The 18947-nt window shown below is 39.9% G+C and overlaps 1 protein-coding gene across 1 annotated transcript in view; it reads left to right on the forward strand.

Moving 5' to 3' along the window:
* DCC (DCC netrin 1 receptor) overlaps window positions 1-12941 on the forward strand; it is a 1323879-nt gene extending 1310938 nt beyond the window's left edge. Inside the window, exons 28-29 of the mRNA XM_081942031.1 lie at window positions 3177-3319; window positions 12134-12941. Coding sequence (XP_081798157.1) covers window positions 3177-3319; window positions 12134-12223 — 233 coding nt within the window. The 3' untranslated portion in view covers window positions 12224-12941. The remainder of the gene's footprint in view (window positions 1-3176; window positions 3320-12133) is intronic.
* Window positions 12942-18947: the final 6006 nt, after the last annotated feature.

Raw genomic sequence — 18947 nt, forward strand, 5'->3', positions numbered from 1 at the left:
TTCATTTCTTTTTTTTTTAAACCTTGGCTTTCAAAGGGATCCAGGAGTGCAGAAAAATTGCTTGTTTGTGACAAGCTATTAAAGGTGCCTGTGTAATATATGTGTCTTCCATTTGCTTTGAATGCTGTTGAGTTTTTGTTGAAGCGACCCCCTGTGCTTTAGCATTTAATTAAAAATCAAGCAAAGTAGAAACCTAATTTTTAGCAATAGGAAATCAGCGTACATTTTCGACTTTGCTTTTTCTGGGACTTTCCATGGAATTACTCAGTCTGTTAAAACCTGGTAGAAATATAGACTTTTAGGGCATCTCAAAAGGTGTGGGGGAAAGGGGGCCAACTTCAGAATTAGCATCATGGTCCTGCGGTACCTTGCTGAGCTGATGTATTTAACTAATTATTTAACTAATCAAGGAGACAAGCAACCTAGAACTAAGGAGAAATTTCCTGATAGTAAGAACAATTAACCAGCGGAATGGCTTGCTTTCAGACATTATGGATGCACCATCCCTGGAGGTTTTTAAAAAGAGATTGGGCAGCCACTTGTCTGGAATGGCATAGGAGGCATCTGCTTGATCAGGAGGTTAGACTAGAAGACCTCCAAGGTTCCAACTCTGTTTTGTTATTCTGTTATTTATTTGGGCATTGGCTGAAGCACAGTACAAGTATTCACAAAAGTTTCAGTTTTAGATAGTGGTGTTTCGTTGAGTTTTCCCACCAGAATGGAATATTTGACTCTTCTGGGGTTTTTTTCATGTTTGCCAGCGTGCAGTATTTTGTTCTCTTTCAACTGTGGGTCTTTTGTGTTTGGCAAGGGGATGGATCAGCTGCCACCCCGAAGAGATTGCAGGGTTACCAGTTGGACAACAGCAACTCAATTACCAATTATATCGCAATTATATAACTAGTTCACTGGAAGAGCGTAGTCTTCCATGTTGACTGCACGAAAACAAAGATGAATCCCTTTAAACTGTTTCTGGGAGTTTTGAGAACCAATAGAAGTGTGGAGGTGGAATCCCTATTTTACTGTCTGTCTGCAGGTGAAAGAAGTAACTAATTCTCCCAGTCATTATCAGGTAGGGCTGTCTTTTACTATTTTATCAAACTCTTCCTTTCTCTTCTTCAGTGGATAGTTCTCCATGGAGAACATCCCCTGCAATTTTTTCCAACCAGTTCAGATTTCCTTGGAAGGAAGAGAATTTACTTTTGGAACTTCAGTGAACTTTTCATTGGTGGAGTGGAGCACTCCTGAGCTTATTCAATTACTAGCCTATAACCTGGCATTGCCCGGGTATTTATTTATAGAGGGAAAATGTGTGGACCAAATGTAATTTCTAATGTTGGATTTTCCCCCTTACCAGAGGGAACCCCCTTGTAGAGAACTGTGAAGCCAGTATCATGGTAGCTCCATTGCGCTGCACAGTAGAAGCCATTTTAAGGCACAACAGGCTGTATCTTAACAGAACACATACCCCAAGGGGTGTTAGGGGTGTCCCTCCCCCCACAGTGTTTGTTTCTAGAGAGTAGGTCATCTGTGTAGCAAGTTTGATTGAAATTGTTTGAGGCATTCCAGAGTTATGCTGGAACGCACATACACAGAGAGAGAGAGAGAGAGAGAGAGAGAGAGAGAGAGAGAGAGAGAGAGAGAACCATTTTTATATTTTGGACAAAAGAGAGGAAACAGAATATCTGCATTCTTGTCAATCCAGTTTCAGATCCTGTTGTAGTACAAAAAAGCACATTGATTGCTTCCATGGATGTCCTCTATGTGATTGGAACCAGGCTATATTGCTCCTCTTCTGCTCCTGAGATATCTTTTTTTTTAATACCAACCATGCAGGGATAGTATTAATTTACATTCCCTACCAGTTCACAAATGTGAGCATGCCTGCCTTATGCAGCCTTCCATGCATGCACTTTGGCTTGAAAACATGCCTAAATAGGATGACACAGGGTTGAGTCAGATGGGCAGCCACCCACAATTTCCACTACCAGTTCGAGTGAACCGGTCCAAACTGACTCTGCAACCATGATAATGTCAACTCGCAAAGCACTCCTGGACTGCTCTCAAGTTGCCATAGGCAGGAGGCTCATGGATTAATTAGGGCATCTATTGGAACCCTGACAGATATTTCACTTGGGGGGGGGGAGCTTCAAGGACTGGCAGTGAGAGGCATTGTTTTCTCCTTCCCAGGGGGAAAATTCCACTCCCTGGTGCAAAGAGAGAGCAATAGTGTTTAGGATAGAGATGCTCAAGAAGACATTATGTGCTGGTGAATGATCAGCTGTTATCAATATGCGGATGACCTTAAGCTACTTACCTCAGTCCTAGGCCATACAATTATAGCGGAGGTCCTTTCTTGATACCTGGAGATCTAGATGAACCAGACCTGGAAATCAACTCCCCAAGAAAGTTAAAACTACTTTTGTTAATACTGGCTATTATAACAGAATCTTGTAAATCTGATTGTAGTATACCTCTTACACCTTCTTATAGATAAGTGAATTGGGCAGCTTCTGTTGTTGTTATTATCTCTCTGTTCTAGACTTTAGATGTACTTTGGTCCCTTCTGCCTTGGCAACAGCCTCTCCATATCTCCATCAATGTCAGCTTCCTTACTCTCTACAGTTAGAATGTATTGAAATATATACGTGGGTGGGCAGGTGGCCAAATGAGCCACCATACCGGTATGGTGGCCGCTGCTTCTGGCTACTACCGGTACGGCCGTACCAGGCTGTACCACCCGGAACCAACCAATAATATATATATGCATACACATGGTTTATTGGAGTGGAGGAAAAGTCAATTGTTGTTCAGTTTTTGTTTCAGTTTTCAAACAAGGTGGGGATAACAGGCATTGCACACATGGGTGGGTTTGTTTTTTGTCTTTCATCTGTTCTCCCTTGCTGAAGGAGAGGGAGACCACCTTCAATTGATGGTCGTCATCCTTTCAGATATGTGGTAAGTAAGTCCAAAACCGAGACAATGTACTTCATTACACCTCATTCGTTACTGAAGGTTTTATTGTATTTCCACGAGACCCTTGGGAAGAAAATAGCTATCTGAAAAGCAAGATTCAGGAAGAACATGCACCGGTAAATTTGCTCATGTTGCTTTCACCCGTTTTGTGTCTTCCTCTCGCGAGTAATATTGAAATGGTTTGCCTCTTCCTATTGCAGCGCCCAATCTTCCCAAGGCTCAGGTTAAGACAGCATCCCTTGGACTAGCTGGAAAAGCACGATCACCTCTGCTTCCTGTTTCGGTACCAACAGCTCCAGAAGCCACAGAAGAAGGTCACAAACAAACAGAAGATCCTGCTAATGTAAGAAAAATCTCAATAAGATGGCTTTGGGGATTTTATTGCATCTTCCTTGAGTCGATTTAGTCCGGGAGCATTCTTGTGAAAAAAAAATACAGTTCTCAAAACCAGATATTATTGCAAACCTCATTTTGCTTTTTATTTCTTCTTCTCCTATCTTTTCTCCATTTCAAATGAGGGTCTTAGCTGGTTTAAAATATGAACTGATCAGATAAACCGAAGGAGGTTTTGTGCCTCATCTTTCATTCAAGATCTTAAGGTGCTATTCACAATGCTCCTTTCTCTTTTTTTCCCCTTACAACATCAAATCTATAAGATAGGTTGGGCTGAGAGAGTGACGGTCCCAACATTCCCACAAATGAGATTTTATAGCTGAAGGGCCACTTAAACCTAGATTCTACTCACTCCATGTCCAGCATTTAATCCATTATACCACATTGGATCTTGGAATAACTTCACTGGTTTTGCCTCAATGCCTCCAAAGGTTTGTACATCTCTCTGGACTCTGTTAAAGTTGTTAGCATTGTAGTCCAATGGAGCTGGCATCCAGAGGAGTTGGGTTTCAACTCCAACTTTCAGCAATGTCCATGTTGGTTGGGAATTGTTGAAGCTCATGAATTTGAATGATGCTCAGGTTGGAGAAGACCTAAAGTCCAGACCTTAGTCTGGACTATATCAATTTAGATATTTTCTGATATAGATAAATATATATAAATAAATAAATAGATAGATAGATAGATAGATAGATAGATAGATAGATAGACAGACAGACAGACAGACAGACAGACAGACACATATGTTTGTGTGTGTGTTTGTGTTACAACCCCTGGTGTGCCCAAATATATATATATATATGTGTGTGTATGTATGTATGTATGTATATATATATATATATATATATATATATATATATATATATATATATATATATATATATATATATATATATATATATATATATATATATATATATATATATATATATATATATATATATATATATATATATATATATATATATATATATATATATATATATATATATATATATATATATATATATATATATATATATATATATATATATATATATATATATATATGCATGCTGGTTTTGTTGTATTCGGGTCTTTTCCCGTGTAAGGTTGAGAATGTCTTTGCAACGTTTCGGCAGGATCACACCTGCCATCTTCAAGCTGTGGGCTTAAAATGGGAACGGAGCTGCCGTCTTTCTGTAAATCTTGGTGAGAGGGGATGGGGTGGTGGCTTTGTTTCAGTAAGTGGAATGATTGGTTGTGTGGTTGTATCACGATTGGTAGATTGGTGCTGATTGGTGCAGGTTGTGTGTGCATTGTTGTTTTGTATTTTAACGGCTTGGGTGGTGGGTGGTGTTCGTTTGTTGGCTAGGGCTGGTTTCCAGATGTTTGGTAGGCGGGAGGTATCATCACGTTTGTTCATGCTGTGGGGGTGTTTCTCTATTTTGATGGCTTCCATGATTATTCTCTTGTGGAGGTGTTCTGTTTTGGAGATTAACCTGGCTCCTTCAAAGTTGATTTCGTGTCCTGTAGCTTTAAGGTGCTGGAAAAGGGAAGAAGTTTTTTCTTTTTTTCTTACTGCATTTTTGTGTTCTGTGATGCGTGCATTTATTCTCCTGTTTGTTTGTCCTATGTATATTGCTGGGCAGATTTTGCATGGTATTTCGTAGACTCCTTGGTTTTCTAGCTGGATTTTGTCTTTGGGGTTTCTTAAGATGTTGGCTATTTTTTGGTCAGTGGTGAAGGCTGTCCTGATATTGTGCTTGTGGAGAATTTTGCTGATTTTATCTGTGGTGCCTTTGATGTAAGGGAGGAGGGCGATGCCATTTTCCTGTTCTGTATCTTGGTTTTTTGGGGGAGTCTCCTTTTGGATTAGGTTGGTGATTGTTTTCTTTGGAATCCATTGGAGATTAATACATTTGTGAGTTTGTGTAATTCAGTTTTCAGGTGGTCTTTGTCGGCTAGGCGTTTGGTTCTGGAGATGAGGGTCTTGGCTACAGAGTTGATCTGTGCAGGGTGGTGATGGGATTGTGCATTTAAGTAGCGGTTGGTGTGTGTTTTTTTCTGGTAGATGGTGTGTCCTAGGGAGCCATTGGGTTTTTTGTAGATTAGGACATCCAGAAAGGGAAGTTGGTTGTTTGCTTCTATTTCCATGGTGAATTGTATTTTGGGGTGTAGGTTGTTGAGATGTGTGAGGAAGTTGTCCAGTTTTTCTTTTCCATGTGGCCAAATCACGAAAGTGTCATCAACATATCTAAGCCAGAGTTTGGGTTTGTGTTCAGATTTGTCTAAGGCATTGGTTTCAAAATGTTCCATGTATAAGTTTGCAATGACAGGAGAGAGGGGTGATCCCATGGGTGCTCCTTCTATCTGTTTGTATCTTTGTCCATTATGGATGAAGTATGTGTTGGTTAGGCAGTGGTTGGTCAGGTCCAGGATGTGTTTAGGGGGGTTGTGTTTGTTCTGGATAGCTGTCAAGGCTTCTTTTATAGGCACTTGGGTGAAGAAGGATATGACATCAAAGCTCACAAGTAGGTCGCTGGGTTGTAGGTTTTGTTTCTTTATTGTTTCTATGAAGTGGAGTGAGTTTTGTACGTGTGAGGTGATGGATTCGTTTACATGAATAAATGTGATGATACCTCCTGCCTACCAGATATCTGGAAACCAGCCCTGGTAAACAAATGAGCCCCACCCACCACCCAAGCCGTTAGAACACAAAAAAGCAATGGACCCACAGCCAGCACCAATCTACCAATCATGATATAGCCACACATCCAATCAATCCACTTGTTGAAATGGGGCCAGCACTCCACCCACTCCCCCAAGGTTTGTAGAGGGATGGCAGCTCCGATCATGCTTTAAGCCCAAAACACCAGCCTGAAGATGGTGAGTGAGACCTTGCTGAAATGTTGCCAAGACAATCTCAATGTTACATGGGAAAAGATCCGAATTCAACAAGACCAGCATATATATATAGAGAGAAAACAGAAGCAAACAGAACAATAAAATATCCCGTGTTATTTCTTTGTAAAATATTTCTGATAATATTTGTAATTACTGACCACTTTGTAATCTTCAGTCAACTTCATCCCTAAGGTTTCATATTTAACAAATTCATGACACATCTTTTGATTTCCCACCTCCTTCAAGCCAAACTCATAAAGTGAAGCAGGCATGATGATGCTCAGTGTAGGTTGATATCAAGTCACCATTTCATCCTTCTTCACAACATATTATTGTAAAGGAAGGAGTAGAATGAGGATCAGGAAGAGATTACATTATCCAATATCTAAGAAATAATCTCCAGGAGAAAATCTACAGCATCTTTGTAGTCACTAAAAGTCAATCTTGACTTAGCTGCAGAAAAGCAATAAAAATAAATCCTACTTAGCACCTTCTAGGTGCATGAAGTCCATCTCCAGAATTCTCAAAATTCTGGGGTATGAAATTTACACATCTGAAAGGGCCTGTAGATTGGGAACCATTGGTTGAAGTATTTTTCATGTTTTATATTTACATTCCATATTACAGAAGGCTAGCCCCAGAATGGAATTCCCATATCATGATTAGTAGATTGGTCCTGATTGGTGCTGGCTGTGGGTCCATTGTTGTTTCATGTTGTAACGGCCCGGGTGGTGGGTGGGGATTTTTCCTTGAAACTTAGGCTCTGCTTATACAACTGTTGTGCTGTCAATTTCAAAGGCTTATGGTGATCTTTGTGAAATAAAGTCTTAGCAGAAAAGTTCCTCCCCTTGAGAGAATGCTGTTCTTCTGAATTTAAAAAAAAAAGGACATGATAGAATGAGTGTCATGGTTCCAAGTAATACGCCCTTAGCAAACAAAACTCTGAGGCAGGAAGGTTCCTCAAAAAATAGTTTTATTTGGTATATCATATTGGCGCAGGCTGGTGAAAACCGACTCTGAATGTTCCCATGGTTTTCCCCTAATTAAAAATAAAAGTTTCCCCCCCTTTCCTAAACAATCATATAATCCTATCAAGGTGTCGTCCCATTGCCTGGTAACTTCACTCCTCCTCTCTCCAATGACCTGTGGAAATGTCCTTGGTTCCCAGGAGAAAGTATTTTGTTTTGGCTACAAAACTCCGGCTATCTCAGTTGCCACCTCCTTATCCCTCAGCTCCAGTGTGACAACACTGAAGCCTCAAAATAGCCTCAGCCAGGTCAGCTTCAGGGTTGACAGGGGGACTTTGAAGGTTGATCACTAAAGGAAAGCAGAAGGAACTAAAGATTGTAATTAAAATAGAACAACATTTGTCTTACTAATGCAGAATGAAGCAAAATATTTTAACATGGGTCTATTAAAGGCCATTTGTGAACAACGGATGCAGGAGTTAATATTCAGAGTGTCTTCCATTGCACATAGACGGTGTTACAAAGAAGTTGTGGAAGAGGAACAAGTTTTATCTGACAAACCTGAGACTAATTTGAAAGTGGATTAACCAATAACAAGCCACATGAATGATACGGGAAAAGATGCTACAGTGGATAAACAAATATAACTGGGTGATGTCTTAATATATATATATATATATATACCATATTTTTCAGAGTATAAGACACACCTTTTTCCTTCAAAAAAGAAGATGAAATTCTGGGTGCATCTTATACAGTGAATACAGCAGTATTACATACAGTGAATGCTCCTACCGAAACCTCGCTCCCTTTGCAAAAATGGTCGTGCAGAGGGTTTGGGAGGCTTACAAAGTGCTCCTGGGAGCTGGGGAGGGGAAAAACGAGCAAAAAATGGGCCATGTTTGCTCATTTTTAGACCCCCCCCCAGCCCCAGGAGCACTCTACAAGCCTCCCAAAGCTCTGCATGCCCCCCTTTTGTTTTGTTTTTTGTTTTTGCAAAAAAACAACAAGGCATTCAGAGGGTTTGGGAAGCTTGAGAGTGCAAAACCTCTTTTTTTTTAAAAAAATACCTCTTCAAAATCATGGTGCGTCTTATAGTCCGGTGCATCCTATAGTCTGAAAAATATGGTAAGTAAAAAACCAAAACAGTAACCTGATTAACTTTCTTATATTGGATGTACAAAGGAAACTAGTCAAGATTTTGAAGGATTTTGTGAGAAGGGCCAAAAAATGGAAAGGAATCCAGCTCTAGGAGTCTATTTAATGGGATTATAGATCAAGTAAAAGGAAGGAATATAAAGTACTTTATTTGATCATGTAAAACAGACATGTTATCTCTGGTAATCCTTAATGGACTAAATGTGGCTTTAAAGATTTGCTTATAGAAAACAGATGAAATATAGAAAGAAGTCATTAACTGTAAGTTAAGGTAAGGTGATAATTTAATGATTTAGTTTGTAGTTGTTGTCAACTCATTTCCTTATATATTTGTTTTGTTTTCATTACTATATTTTTATTTTTTTCTCTTTACTATTTTTCCATTTTTCTTTTTCTGCCCTTTCTGTTTCTTTGTTTTTATTCCTTTATGTTTTAGTTTGTATTAGTTTTTAATCTTTTAAATTGTAAAGTTAAATTATTATATGAAAACATTTTTCGGCTGAAAGTCCCACAAAGAATGGTCTGGTTTTTTTTTAAAAAAAAAAGCTTTCAACCTCTTCTAATTGGCAGGCTGTGTGTAGAAATTGTGTATAATCATATTTAAACTTCCAATTAAAAACTGTTTTTAAAAGTTAGAAAAGAAGACAGAAGTCTCTCCAGATTAGTTTGATGACTCTTAGCATTTTCTTTGAACCGTTATCTGATCAAGCAGCATAAGAAAAAAAAATATTTTTCTGCTTTTTCTAAGTTAAAGTTAAAGACACTATTGGGAATAAGCAGTGCGGAAAATATATATCTAAGATGTTCCTATGTACAAATGAGAAACAGAAATTAGAAACAGAAAAGAAATTAGATCCCAACCCATTCCAGATTCTCTCTGGCTCAGGCCAGATGGCTTGCTTTTTATATTAATATCAATATTAAATTTATTGAACACCTATCTTACCACAGGGTAATTCTGGGCAGTTTACAATATTAAAAAGATAAAATATTACAAAACCTATTCGCAATAAAAAGGTAATATCATGTAAGTCTTTACAGTTTCAATAAATATGTGTAGAATATGTCTGCAGGTCAGCATTTCCTCATAGACTGCTGAGGAAAAAATGCTAAAGTATGGGCAATAGAAAGGAACGTTAATCAAGTAAATGGTAAATAGTACCTTCCTCTTCTTTCCTTCCTTCCTTCCCGCCCCTCCCTTCCCTTCTCTTCCTCTCTTCCCCTTTCCCTTCCTTCTTCCCTCTCTCCCTCCCCTTCCCCCTTCCCCTTCCCCTTCCCTTCCTTCCTCCCTTCTTCCTTTACTTTCTCCCTTCCTCCTTTCCCCTCCTCCCTCCCTCCCTTTCTTTCTTTCTTTCTTTCTTTCTTTCTTTCTTTCTTTCTTTCATTCATTCTTTCCATGGAGGAATCCATTTCTCACCAAAGGATGCTCATCATTAGTGAGCTATTTTTGAGTAGACCTAATGAAACTTTGCCTATTATACTGACCATATCAACATACAGTAGGAACCCCAAACTCCAAAGTTTGATTCAACAAAGCTTTGATCAAAGTACACCCCCCCCCCGCGCACACACACACACACACACACACACACACACAAACACACACACACACACAGGAAGCCAATTGTTACCTCAAAGCAACAGTGCAGATCAAAGCATTAGAACAGAGTGGCTGTGGTGCTGTGATCCAGATAAGAAAAGGAGCTTTTAAGCATGAACGCTCATGAGGGAAAAAATACCCTTTGCTCCATAGCAGAAAGGCTAGCTGAATGGAAATGGATCTCATCATTCCTTAGAAGCACAAGATGAAATGACTCAGTTGAAGCCTCCTTTGATGGGGATCATTTTGGGCACTCAAATTGATGCGTCAATCAAACTGCCGCTAATTAAACACTCTCTCCAGCCCAGCATCGCTTTTAGAATGTTCTGATGGCTATTCAATTGCTTTCAATAGGTAAAACCATGGCTGGCTGGGGAATTCTGGGAAGTCCACACATCTTAAGGTTTCCACAGTTGAGAAATATTGGGCAAAACAATTATTGTTCAGCCCAATTCTGTGCAGTCTGGTTTACGTACTGACTCCACTCATTTCATTCAACATTTCTCCAACTAAGTGTGAAGAGGAATGCACCCTTTTGTGTTAATTTTGGAGTACCAGGTGGGTAAAATGAGGACCCAGAATGTTGGGGGCAGTATTGACTCTGTAAACCACTTAGAGAGGGCTTAAAGTGGTATATAAGTCTTAGTGCTATTGCTATTACAACGTGATTCCAGGACAACAGATGTCACTTATCAATAACTTGAATGCAACTGACAGAGTCATTCCCCACAAAAAATTAGGTCACAATTTTGTGATAGAAAGGAAAAAAGGTGAATGACTGAAGCATGATAGCAATAACAATTGCACTTAGACTTATATACCACTTTAGAGTGGTTTTAAACCCTCTCTAAGCAGTTTACAGAGTCAGCATATTGCTCGCAATCATTTTACTCACCTCAGAAGGATGGGAGGCTGAGTCAACCTTGAGCCTGGTGAGATTCGAACTGCCAAATTGCAGGCAGCCGGCAGGCAGCAGAAGTAGCCTGCAGTTCTACACTCTAACCACTGCGCCATTGTGGCTCATGATCATTTTAGTGTATGATTTTAAGTGCTTTATGATAAATGCAATCAAAGGTAATGGTTTTGTTTTGGTCCCAATATTCTTTCGGATGCAATCCCTGACACAGATAACCCACAAATAATAAATCTTCTCATGATAGCAGCTTTTCCAAAGCAATATGGCGTGATTGGACCTTTGCTGGTCCTGTCACATTATTGGCTTTCAAAATGCTAAATACCACCTCTGAAGGAAGAAGCCCCCTCCATCAGAGGTGGTATTCAGCAGGTTCTGACCAGTTCTGGAGAATTTAGTAGTGGAAATTTTCAATAGTGAGGAGAACTGGTAAAAATCATATCTAACTGCCCCCCCTATCTATTCTCTGCTTGCCGAGTCCCAGCTCATCGGGAGGAAATGGGGATTATGCAGTAACCTTCCCCTGGGGTGGGGATGGAAGGGAGATTTTACAGTATTCTTCCCCTGCCATGCCCACCAAGCCATTCCTACCAAGCCACGCCCACAGAACCGGTAGTAAAAATTGTCAGAGTTTTGGCAGTGTGACTAGTATTATGTGATAAACCCAGGAACAATAGCACAGCACACAGAGCCTTAAGACAATTAACAGTGGTTTATATAGAGAGAAATATACAGACATATAATGTATGTGGGGAGATAAAAATCCCTTAACACACAGCTCGGACTCAAGGAGAGAACTGAATACACGCTGAGAGAGAGAAACACCCTCTAATAGCCACCTATATAGAGACTTGTGTGGACCTCCCTTCAGAGTCTTAAAAGGGTTATACCGAAGATGCAATGAATCAGCCTCATTGCATTAGTCTTGCCTTACATTCATCAGCATACTGGATACAGCTTACAACCTTCCATCAGCTGGCAGCTATTAAATCCTCAGTACCTTGACCAAAAATTTTGAATCCAACCACTGCCTTCCATGCATCCTGCTAGTTTTGTTAATCTCTGCTGCCCCTCTTCTTGCAGACGTTTCTTTCTCCATCTCCTATTTGAGCAAACTTCCCAAACATCTCATGCCTTTGATACTCACCTTAATGCTGGGGGGGGGGGGTGTTTGAGGGGTAGAATGGGCTACGCCGGCTTATCTTAGTAAAATAAACTAGCTTCTTGCTTTCTCCACAGGTATATGAACAGGATGACCTTAGTGAACAAATGGCAAGTTTGGAAGGGCTAATGAAGCAACTTAATGCCATCACAGGCTCCGCTTTCTAAAAGGAGTTGCCCAGAAACATTGCAGCATACCAGCCTTTCACAAAGACCACAACCCAAAGTCACATCTCCATGAAGGCCACCAGTACATCGCTGAACCCCATTCGAAGGAGGATCTCACCTTGCCCGCCCCCCACCAAGACAACATTGTGTGTGCTTATCAGTCAAGCAGAAGTCAGAAATAGAGATGGCAAAACAATCCTCTGAAGCAAGAACCCACCGCACAAAAGCTGAGTGCCTCCAAGTAGCCAGTTCTGTCCCACTGGCCTATGTAGCATGCAGGGAAGAGTCATGCTAATGATCTGCTCTACACATTACCTTCTTCTGGTAGCTGTTAATTACCAACACTGGTCTCCCTCCCTCCCATGGAGATGCCACCATCTTCATCTTAAATGAAATTCAAAGTGAATTTTCAGTCTCCTTCCTCGAGTGAAACCCTGAGCAACTTTAAGGAAGCGTCATATGTTTCTAAGAGACTAGCAAAATTTGGTAATTTGTACATGGAGTTCAAGAGGTTACCTTCTGCTAACAATGAATCTCATTACACGCTAAGCCTGCAACTTTCGTGGACGTGTTATAACTTTGTGCTTGTCCATCTCTGTGACTTCCTAGCTGTTCCCTCTACCAGTTCTTCCCTTTCGCTAAACTTAGGTTTCCTAAAGAGTCAAAAGACCTTGTTGCAGTCGAAAAATAATAATAATAATAATGTAAAGTCTGAATATTTATTCAGGACACCAATTAATACAAAGGAAGTGGGCAAATGATTTTTTTCCCACGTCAATTTCTAGCACCAATAACAGGTTGCAGGAGCACCCAGACTGGAGTATCATGGTTTAGAAATATGGCTAACTGTCCCGTAAGCCCACGATTGTTGCCCAGAATAAAGTTAAACTATAAGAAAAGGAGCTATAGGAAAAAGAACAGCTGTAGAGAGAACAGATAGGGGTATCAGAAGGACTAATACTGCTGAATTATAGAAGAAAGGGATTAGAAGAGATGGGGGAGGGGAAACTGGATTATCATCCCCAGGTGCTCTTAGAGCTGAGCAAAACATTTTGTCTGTGAAATAGGTAAATGGGCCATTATGGATTCAAAAAAAAAAGATGTTCTGCCCATTTCTAGGATTGTTTCAATGCCACATCCCCATTTCACATTCAAGACATTTGTCCAGCACTCAGAACAGATGTTTTGAGTTTGAAGCTCTTCAGGAATGGCTGAGACCTCTGGTTCCAAATCAAAACAACCGTCTCAAACACAAAACAGTGCTTTGAAGTCCAAAGCTTTTTGAATTCAAAGCATTTTGCCTGCCCCCATTTACTGATGACGCTGGCAAAAGCAAATCTGGAGGTGCAATTTTCTGCAATATTTAGATGGGCACCAGGCTGGGGAAGAAGGATGAACTAGTAACCAACTTGGAAAAAATGCTCTTAAGTATAAGAAACAGAAGTGCTTACCTCTCTTGGAGAAGAAATGGCTTCCCAGCCATTTCTAGTATGCTAATTCTGCTCGTAGTGGCTCAGTTAATAGGTTGATTACTCAATCTATTTGTGTAGGTTGTGTCAAAGCCATATAGATCCTTCCTTTTGCAACACGGGAATCTGTGAGAAGTTCCCCAGTCATTCAATTTCCCAACCACAGCTCTACAGCCAGTATACTATGTGAAACCGGCCTTAGAAGACCTTGTTCTGCTACACAGGTCAATGGGGAGGTGGGTGCATCTCCATCATGGAAGTGCATTGTGATATGTGTTGAGGGCCACCTGAATTCGTCTGTAATATAGACCTCCTCTTATTTGGACTTGGGTGTCATCTCCATACATCACAGCAACAAGGAGCATCATAGAGTTAGAAATAATATCCCTAACAGCACAAAACACGAAGACAAAAGCCTTCTAATGCTTTTTTTTTTAAAAAAAAACAGCAACCAAGGAAATAATTGCACTGTTTCAACCATCCACTTTGCAGAAATGGAAGATGGGAAGAAGTCATCCACTTAGCAAGCGTTTGCAAAGCTCCCCGTAGTTATTCAGTGGGTAAAAGTGCAGACTAGAGAGAATAGAGTTAACGTGCAGAAGTAGCAAACATACCAGTACATCTTGAAACTAACTAGCAGTTAGTTTGCTTACAAGCAAAACAAACAAACAAACCCAGAGGCCTATATTAAAGATCTGTTGGGGTTTCTACCACCTTCAACAGAAACAGCAACGGGTGGGGGGGGGAATCCCCTCTTGCTCTTTTTGTGCATTATCTTTGATGCTCCAAGATTACTCCGTTCCATAAAACCACATTCAACCATCGAGGAAGACAACCTACAGTCAATACCGAGTGTTTGCCACTGTTCGTTCAAATCTTAGGTGCAGGTAATGAGCTGAGAAGAAGAAGAAAAAATGGCCAAGTTTTACAGCTTGTTCAACCAACAAATGAATTCCTGCAATGGCGTGATTCAGCTAACATTGTGTCGCAAAGCATGGCATTTTGCTAGCACTGTTGGAATGTTACATCCAGCACAAATGTTTACAAACCAGCTGTAGAAAGTCCTCCTGTAAGAGCTGTCATTATTGGCATAAAGGTAGTATGCCCTCTTTCCATCAATTTACTGGATTATGATCACAACTAATGACTTCTAAAGTGTTACCTTCCACTCCCAGTATTCTTTTATTATTATTCTTTTACTTTTCTCCTTCAGTGTTTGTTCACTGATCATCTATAACCAGTGACACAAACAAAGTAGCATGCACCTTCCCAATTGCTGAACTGTCTACATTCGTTCAGAGTTTATTCTTGTTTTCACAGGCAAATCCCGCGAAAAAGGGAGCCGAATTTGCATATTTATCAAGTGATGAGGTTGCAAAAGCCCAATGAGGAAGTTTCAGCTGAGTTACCGTTCTCCACACTGCTTTTGATTTCAAGCCTGAGTAGGTCATAATTTAAAAGAGCATGGAAAGGAGAGGGGATCTTTACATCCTAATAGCTCTTTTTATTAGGAAGGTAATTATATGTAAATTTCTGAATAAAATGTTTGGAATAAAAAGGCAGAGGATCACAAGTCAAAACCCTGCACGCTTTTTAAAAAAAACACCGAAAAATGAATACGTTGCCATTCTGCATTCTAAAAAGCTTCGGAATTTGAAGAAAGAAGCATTGGAAATATTAGTGTAAAAGATTGCACCCCCTACTAATATGCTTGTTTCCAGATTAACAGGGTTGGAAGGGACCTTGTAGGTCATCTAGTCCAACCTCCCCCAAGCAGGAGACCCTGCACAATTATTGCCAAAGGCAGTTCAGTCCTTTCTTGGAAGCCTCCAGTGATGAAGCTCCCACAATGTCTGAAGGCAACTTCTGTTCCATGGGTTAATTGTTCTATCAGAAAATGTCTCCTTATTTCCAAGTTGAATCTCTCCTTGATCAGTTTCCATTCATTATTCCTTGTCTGGCCTTCAGGTACCTTGGAAAAAAGCTTGACCCCCTCCTCTCTGTGGCAGCCCCTCAAATATTGGAACACTGCTATCATGTCTCCCCTGGTCCTTCTCTTCACTAGACTAGCCATGCCCAGTTCCTGCAACTCTTCTTCGCAGGCTTTAGTCTTCAGTCCCCTAATCATCCTGGTTGCTCTTCTCTGCACTTTTTCTAGAGTCTCAACAACTTTTTTATAGTGTGGTGACCAAAACTGGATGCAATATTCTAGGTGTGGTCTTACTAAGGCTTTATAGAGTGGTATTACTCAGTGGTTTTACTCAGCCAGCCAGGATTTTAATGCATCCTGATTTAGTATAACGGGTTGAGCTTTCAATGTTCTGTCCAACTGGGGAGGACACCCAACTGGAACCAGTTAGACTGGTGTTGCACAGCTCTGGGTCTTGCTTCAAAGAGAGACAGGGTGACGAGTCTTCTTCCCCAATTAGCAGGGTATCAGAAAAATGGGGAGGGAATCATCTCTCTAAATTTTGATTAATAAAGCCAGGTTCTGATTTTGCAGGGAAATAGCCAACAGCTGGAGAATGTATAAGAATGGCAACTTCATCTAGGAAACTCAACATACCTATAGCAGTCCCAAGGTTCAAATCTTACTTTTTCCTTTCCAGTCATCCCAGAGTGCAGTTCACTCTGCGATGGAGAAGGTGGTGGATATCTCTGTGTTGTTATTTTAATCAGCTCCCAAAGCCATTTCAATCTTTGGTATCTGCATTTGATTTTGATCCTTGACCCAACCCACTCCTACATTCAGCATTGACTAGGACCTTTCTATCTTTCATTACTGGATAGATTGAAAAGTATTTTGTTCTTTCTGTAAGAGGTCAATTTCTTCCTGCATTTTCAAAACTTTAATAATAATAATAATACTTTAATTTATAGACCGCACCCTTTCCTAAACAGGACTTTCCAGCAGATGCTCTCATCTAAGGCTCTATCTTGGGATAGTCAGAAGTTGTGAATGTGTGTTTTGAGGACTCAATAAGTGCCTTCCCATTGAGTGGTCTTCTGACCTTTATGGCGCGTGTCACCTGAAGTCGACAAGTGGTATCTTTTTTCTATATAATTGATGTTTCTGGCCTTATATTCTTATATCATCTTATACCACCAAAATTCATGACGACAAAAGATTATTCACACAGGAGACATCAAAAGACTTCATGTCCATCTTCAACTTTCAGATATAAAGGAATTTGGAGGTGAACAGAGAGCAATTCAACAATTGCAATTCTTTGAGGGAAAAAAGAACTTAGTGTATTTCAGATATTCATAAAACTGTAGTAAAGCAGAACAACTGCAACTTCCAACTATGAAACTCAAGATATATTTCTAGCAGTCCGAAGTGAACCTTGTTCATTTATTCCAGTCTGGACATCCCATTGTGTTAAGAGCAGCTCATCTCTCAATGGGAAGGATGGTTGATATGTGTGCATTGCCATTTTAAATACATCACAGACTCCATTTCAGTCTCTGGTTTCAAGCAATTCATGTCTTTGGTCCTTGACCCCCACTCCTACCCACCTTCCCAACCAATGTAGACTTGGACATTATTCTCTTTAGTCACTTGGAATATTTAGAAGCTGTGATCTACAGCAACATTTATATCATTTTTTAAAAAGAATTTGAAAATGCACATATACAACATCTGATCACCAAAAGCATTTTTGCCCTTTACATTTTATAGTAACATGGGAAATGGGTTCTGCCATTTCCTTATAAAAGGAAGACACAAAAGCTATGAGCCGTGGTTGCACAGTGGTTAGAATGTAGTATTGCAGGCTAACTCACTGCTCACTCCAGGAGTTTGATTCTGAGTGGCTCAAGGTTGACTCAGCCTCCCATCCTTCCAAGGGCAGTAAAATGAGGATCCAGATTGTTGGGGGCAATAGGCTGATTCTGTAAACCATTTAGAGAGGGCTGTAAAAGCACTGTGAAGTGGTGTATAAGTCTAAGTGCTATTGCTATGAAAGGTCAAATCCATGACGTTGTCAGATTAGAGTGTCCAATGAATTTTATGCTGTACTACAATCCAAATATATAGGTTAATTACTTATTGTTTGCAAAAATATCTGTGCTATAACCCTATCCTATCTTTTTCAATTACACAGAATCATTTGGTTCACTTTCAAGCTTCCCATATCAGATCTTACATTTGAACTCTCTCTCTCTCTGCTCAGATTTTCATTAAATATCTTACCGGCATCCTTTGTTTCAGGAACCTATCAGTACTTCTGCCTATTGACTTCTGTCTTCTTGATCACTCTGTGTTCTTGTTGAGGATGCAACATTATACTGCACAAAAGGATCCACATTTCACCTTTGATCATGATCAATGAGCTCAGCTTATACATCAATTTGGACAAAAATCCTGTTAATTGGGTTCATTTAGAGAGTATGCTTTCTTCTTTCAGGATTTTGTGTCTATGGTAACAGTTCTTGCATGCTAATTTTGTTTGCCTGTTATACAAAAGTCTGCACTCGGATGCTTAATGCTGTCTAAATATACCATCCTGGTATACAGACAGAAGCCAACACCAAAAAAAGAAACTTTCTTTTTTGAGACAAGCAGATCATGGATTTTTGGATTTAATTGAATGACTTTCTTTGTGCATAGTCTTCTTCTTCTCCTCCTTCTCCTTCTCCTCCTCCTCCTTCTTCATCATCATCATCAAACTTTAAACTGCCAGAATGAAGCCACATTGTTGGCTTTGTTGTTCACCAAAAATAAGTAATTATCAATACATGTTTTTGGTAGTAGCCAACATACCAGCAAAGCCTCCTCAAAGATTGTGGATCAATATTTCAAACCACAATCCTGGGCAACTGCAACCTTGTTTGCCAGCTAATCCTTCTCACAGTAGATCAAATCTGGGGAATAGATTCTCTGCAATACCCTTATAGTTTGATTTCTTCAAAAATAATTGATTTAAGGTGACTACATATTCTTTATTCTTTGATGATCATATCAGCTTTAATTGATAAAACTTCACCTATTCTAAAATAATATGCTTAGTTCTCCAAACGGGCCAGAACTATTTTGTTCTGCATCAGATTAGGGTATTGCATCCCTATTCACTCTTCCCTCAGTCTCTACATCTGGAGCTTGGCTTGGTCTCTCTTCCGATGAATGTAACTTATTATTGAGCTTGAGTTCAGTTCACTAGGCTAAAAAGAGTGTCTTAGGTGACCAGCTGGTCTTGATCTTAGGATCCTGAAGCAAAGTGATTCAGAATTTTTTTTTATGTAAACCATTCCTT

This window comes from Natrix helvetica, assembly GCF_964273705.1.
Source record: "Natrix helvetica genome assembly, chromosome: 2".
Lineage (NCBI taxonomy): Eukaryota > Metazoa > Chordata > Lepidosauria > Squamata > Natricidae > Natrix > Natrix helvetica.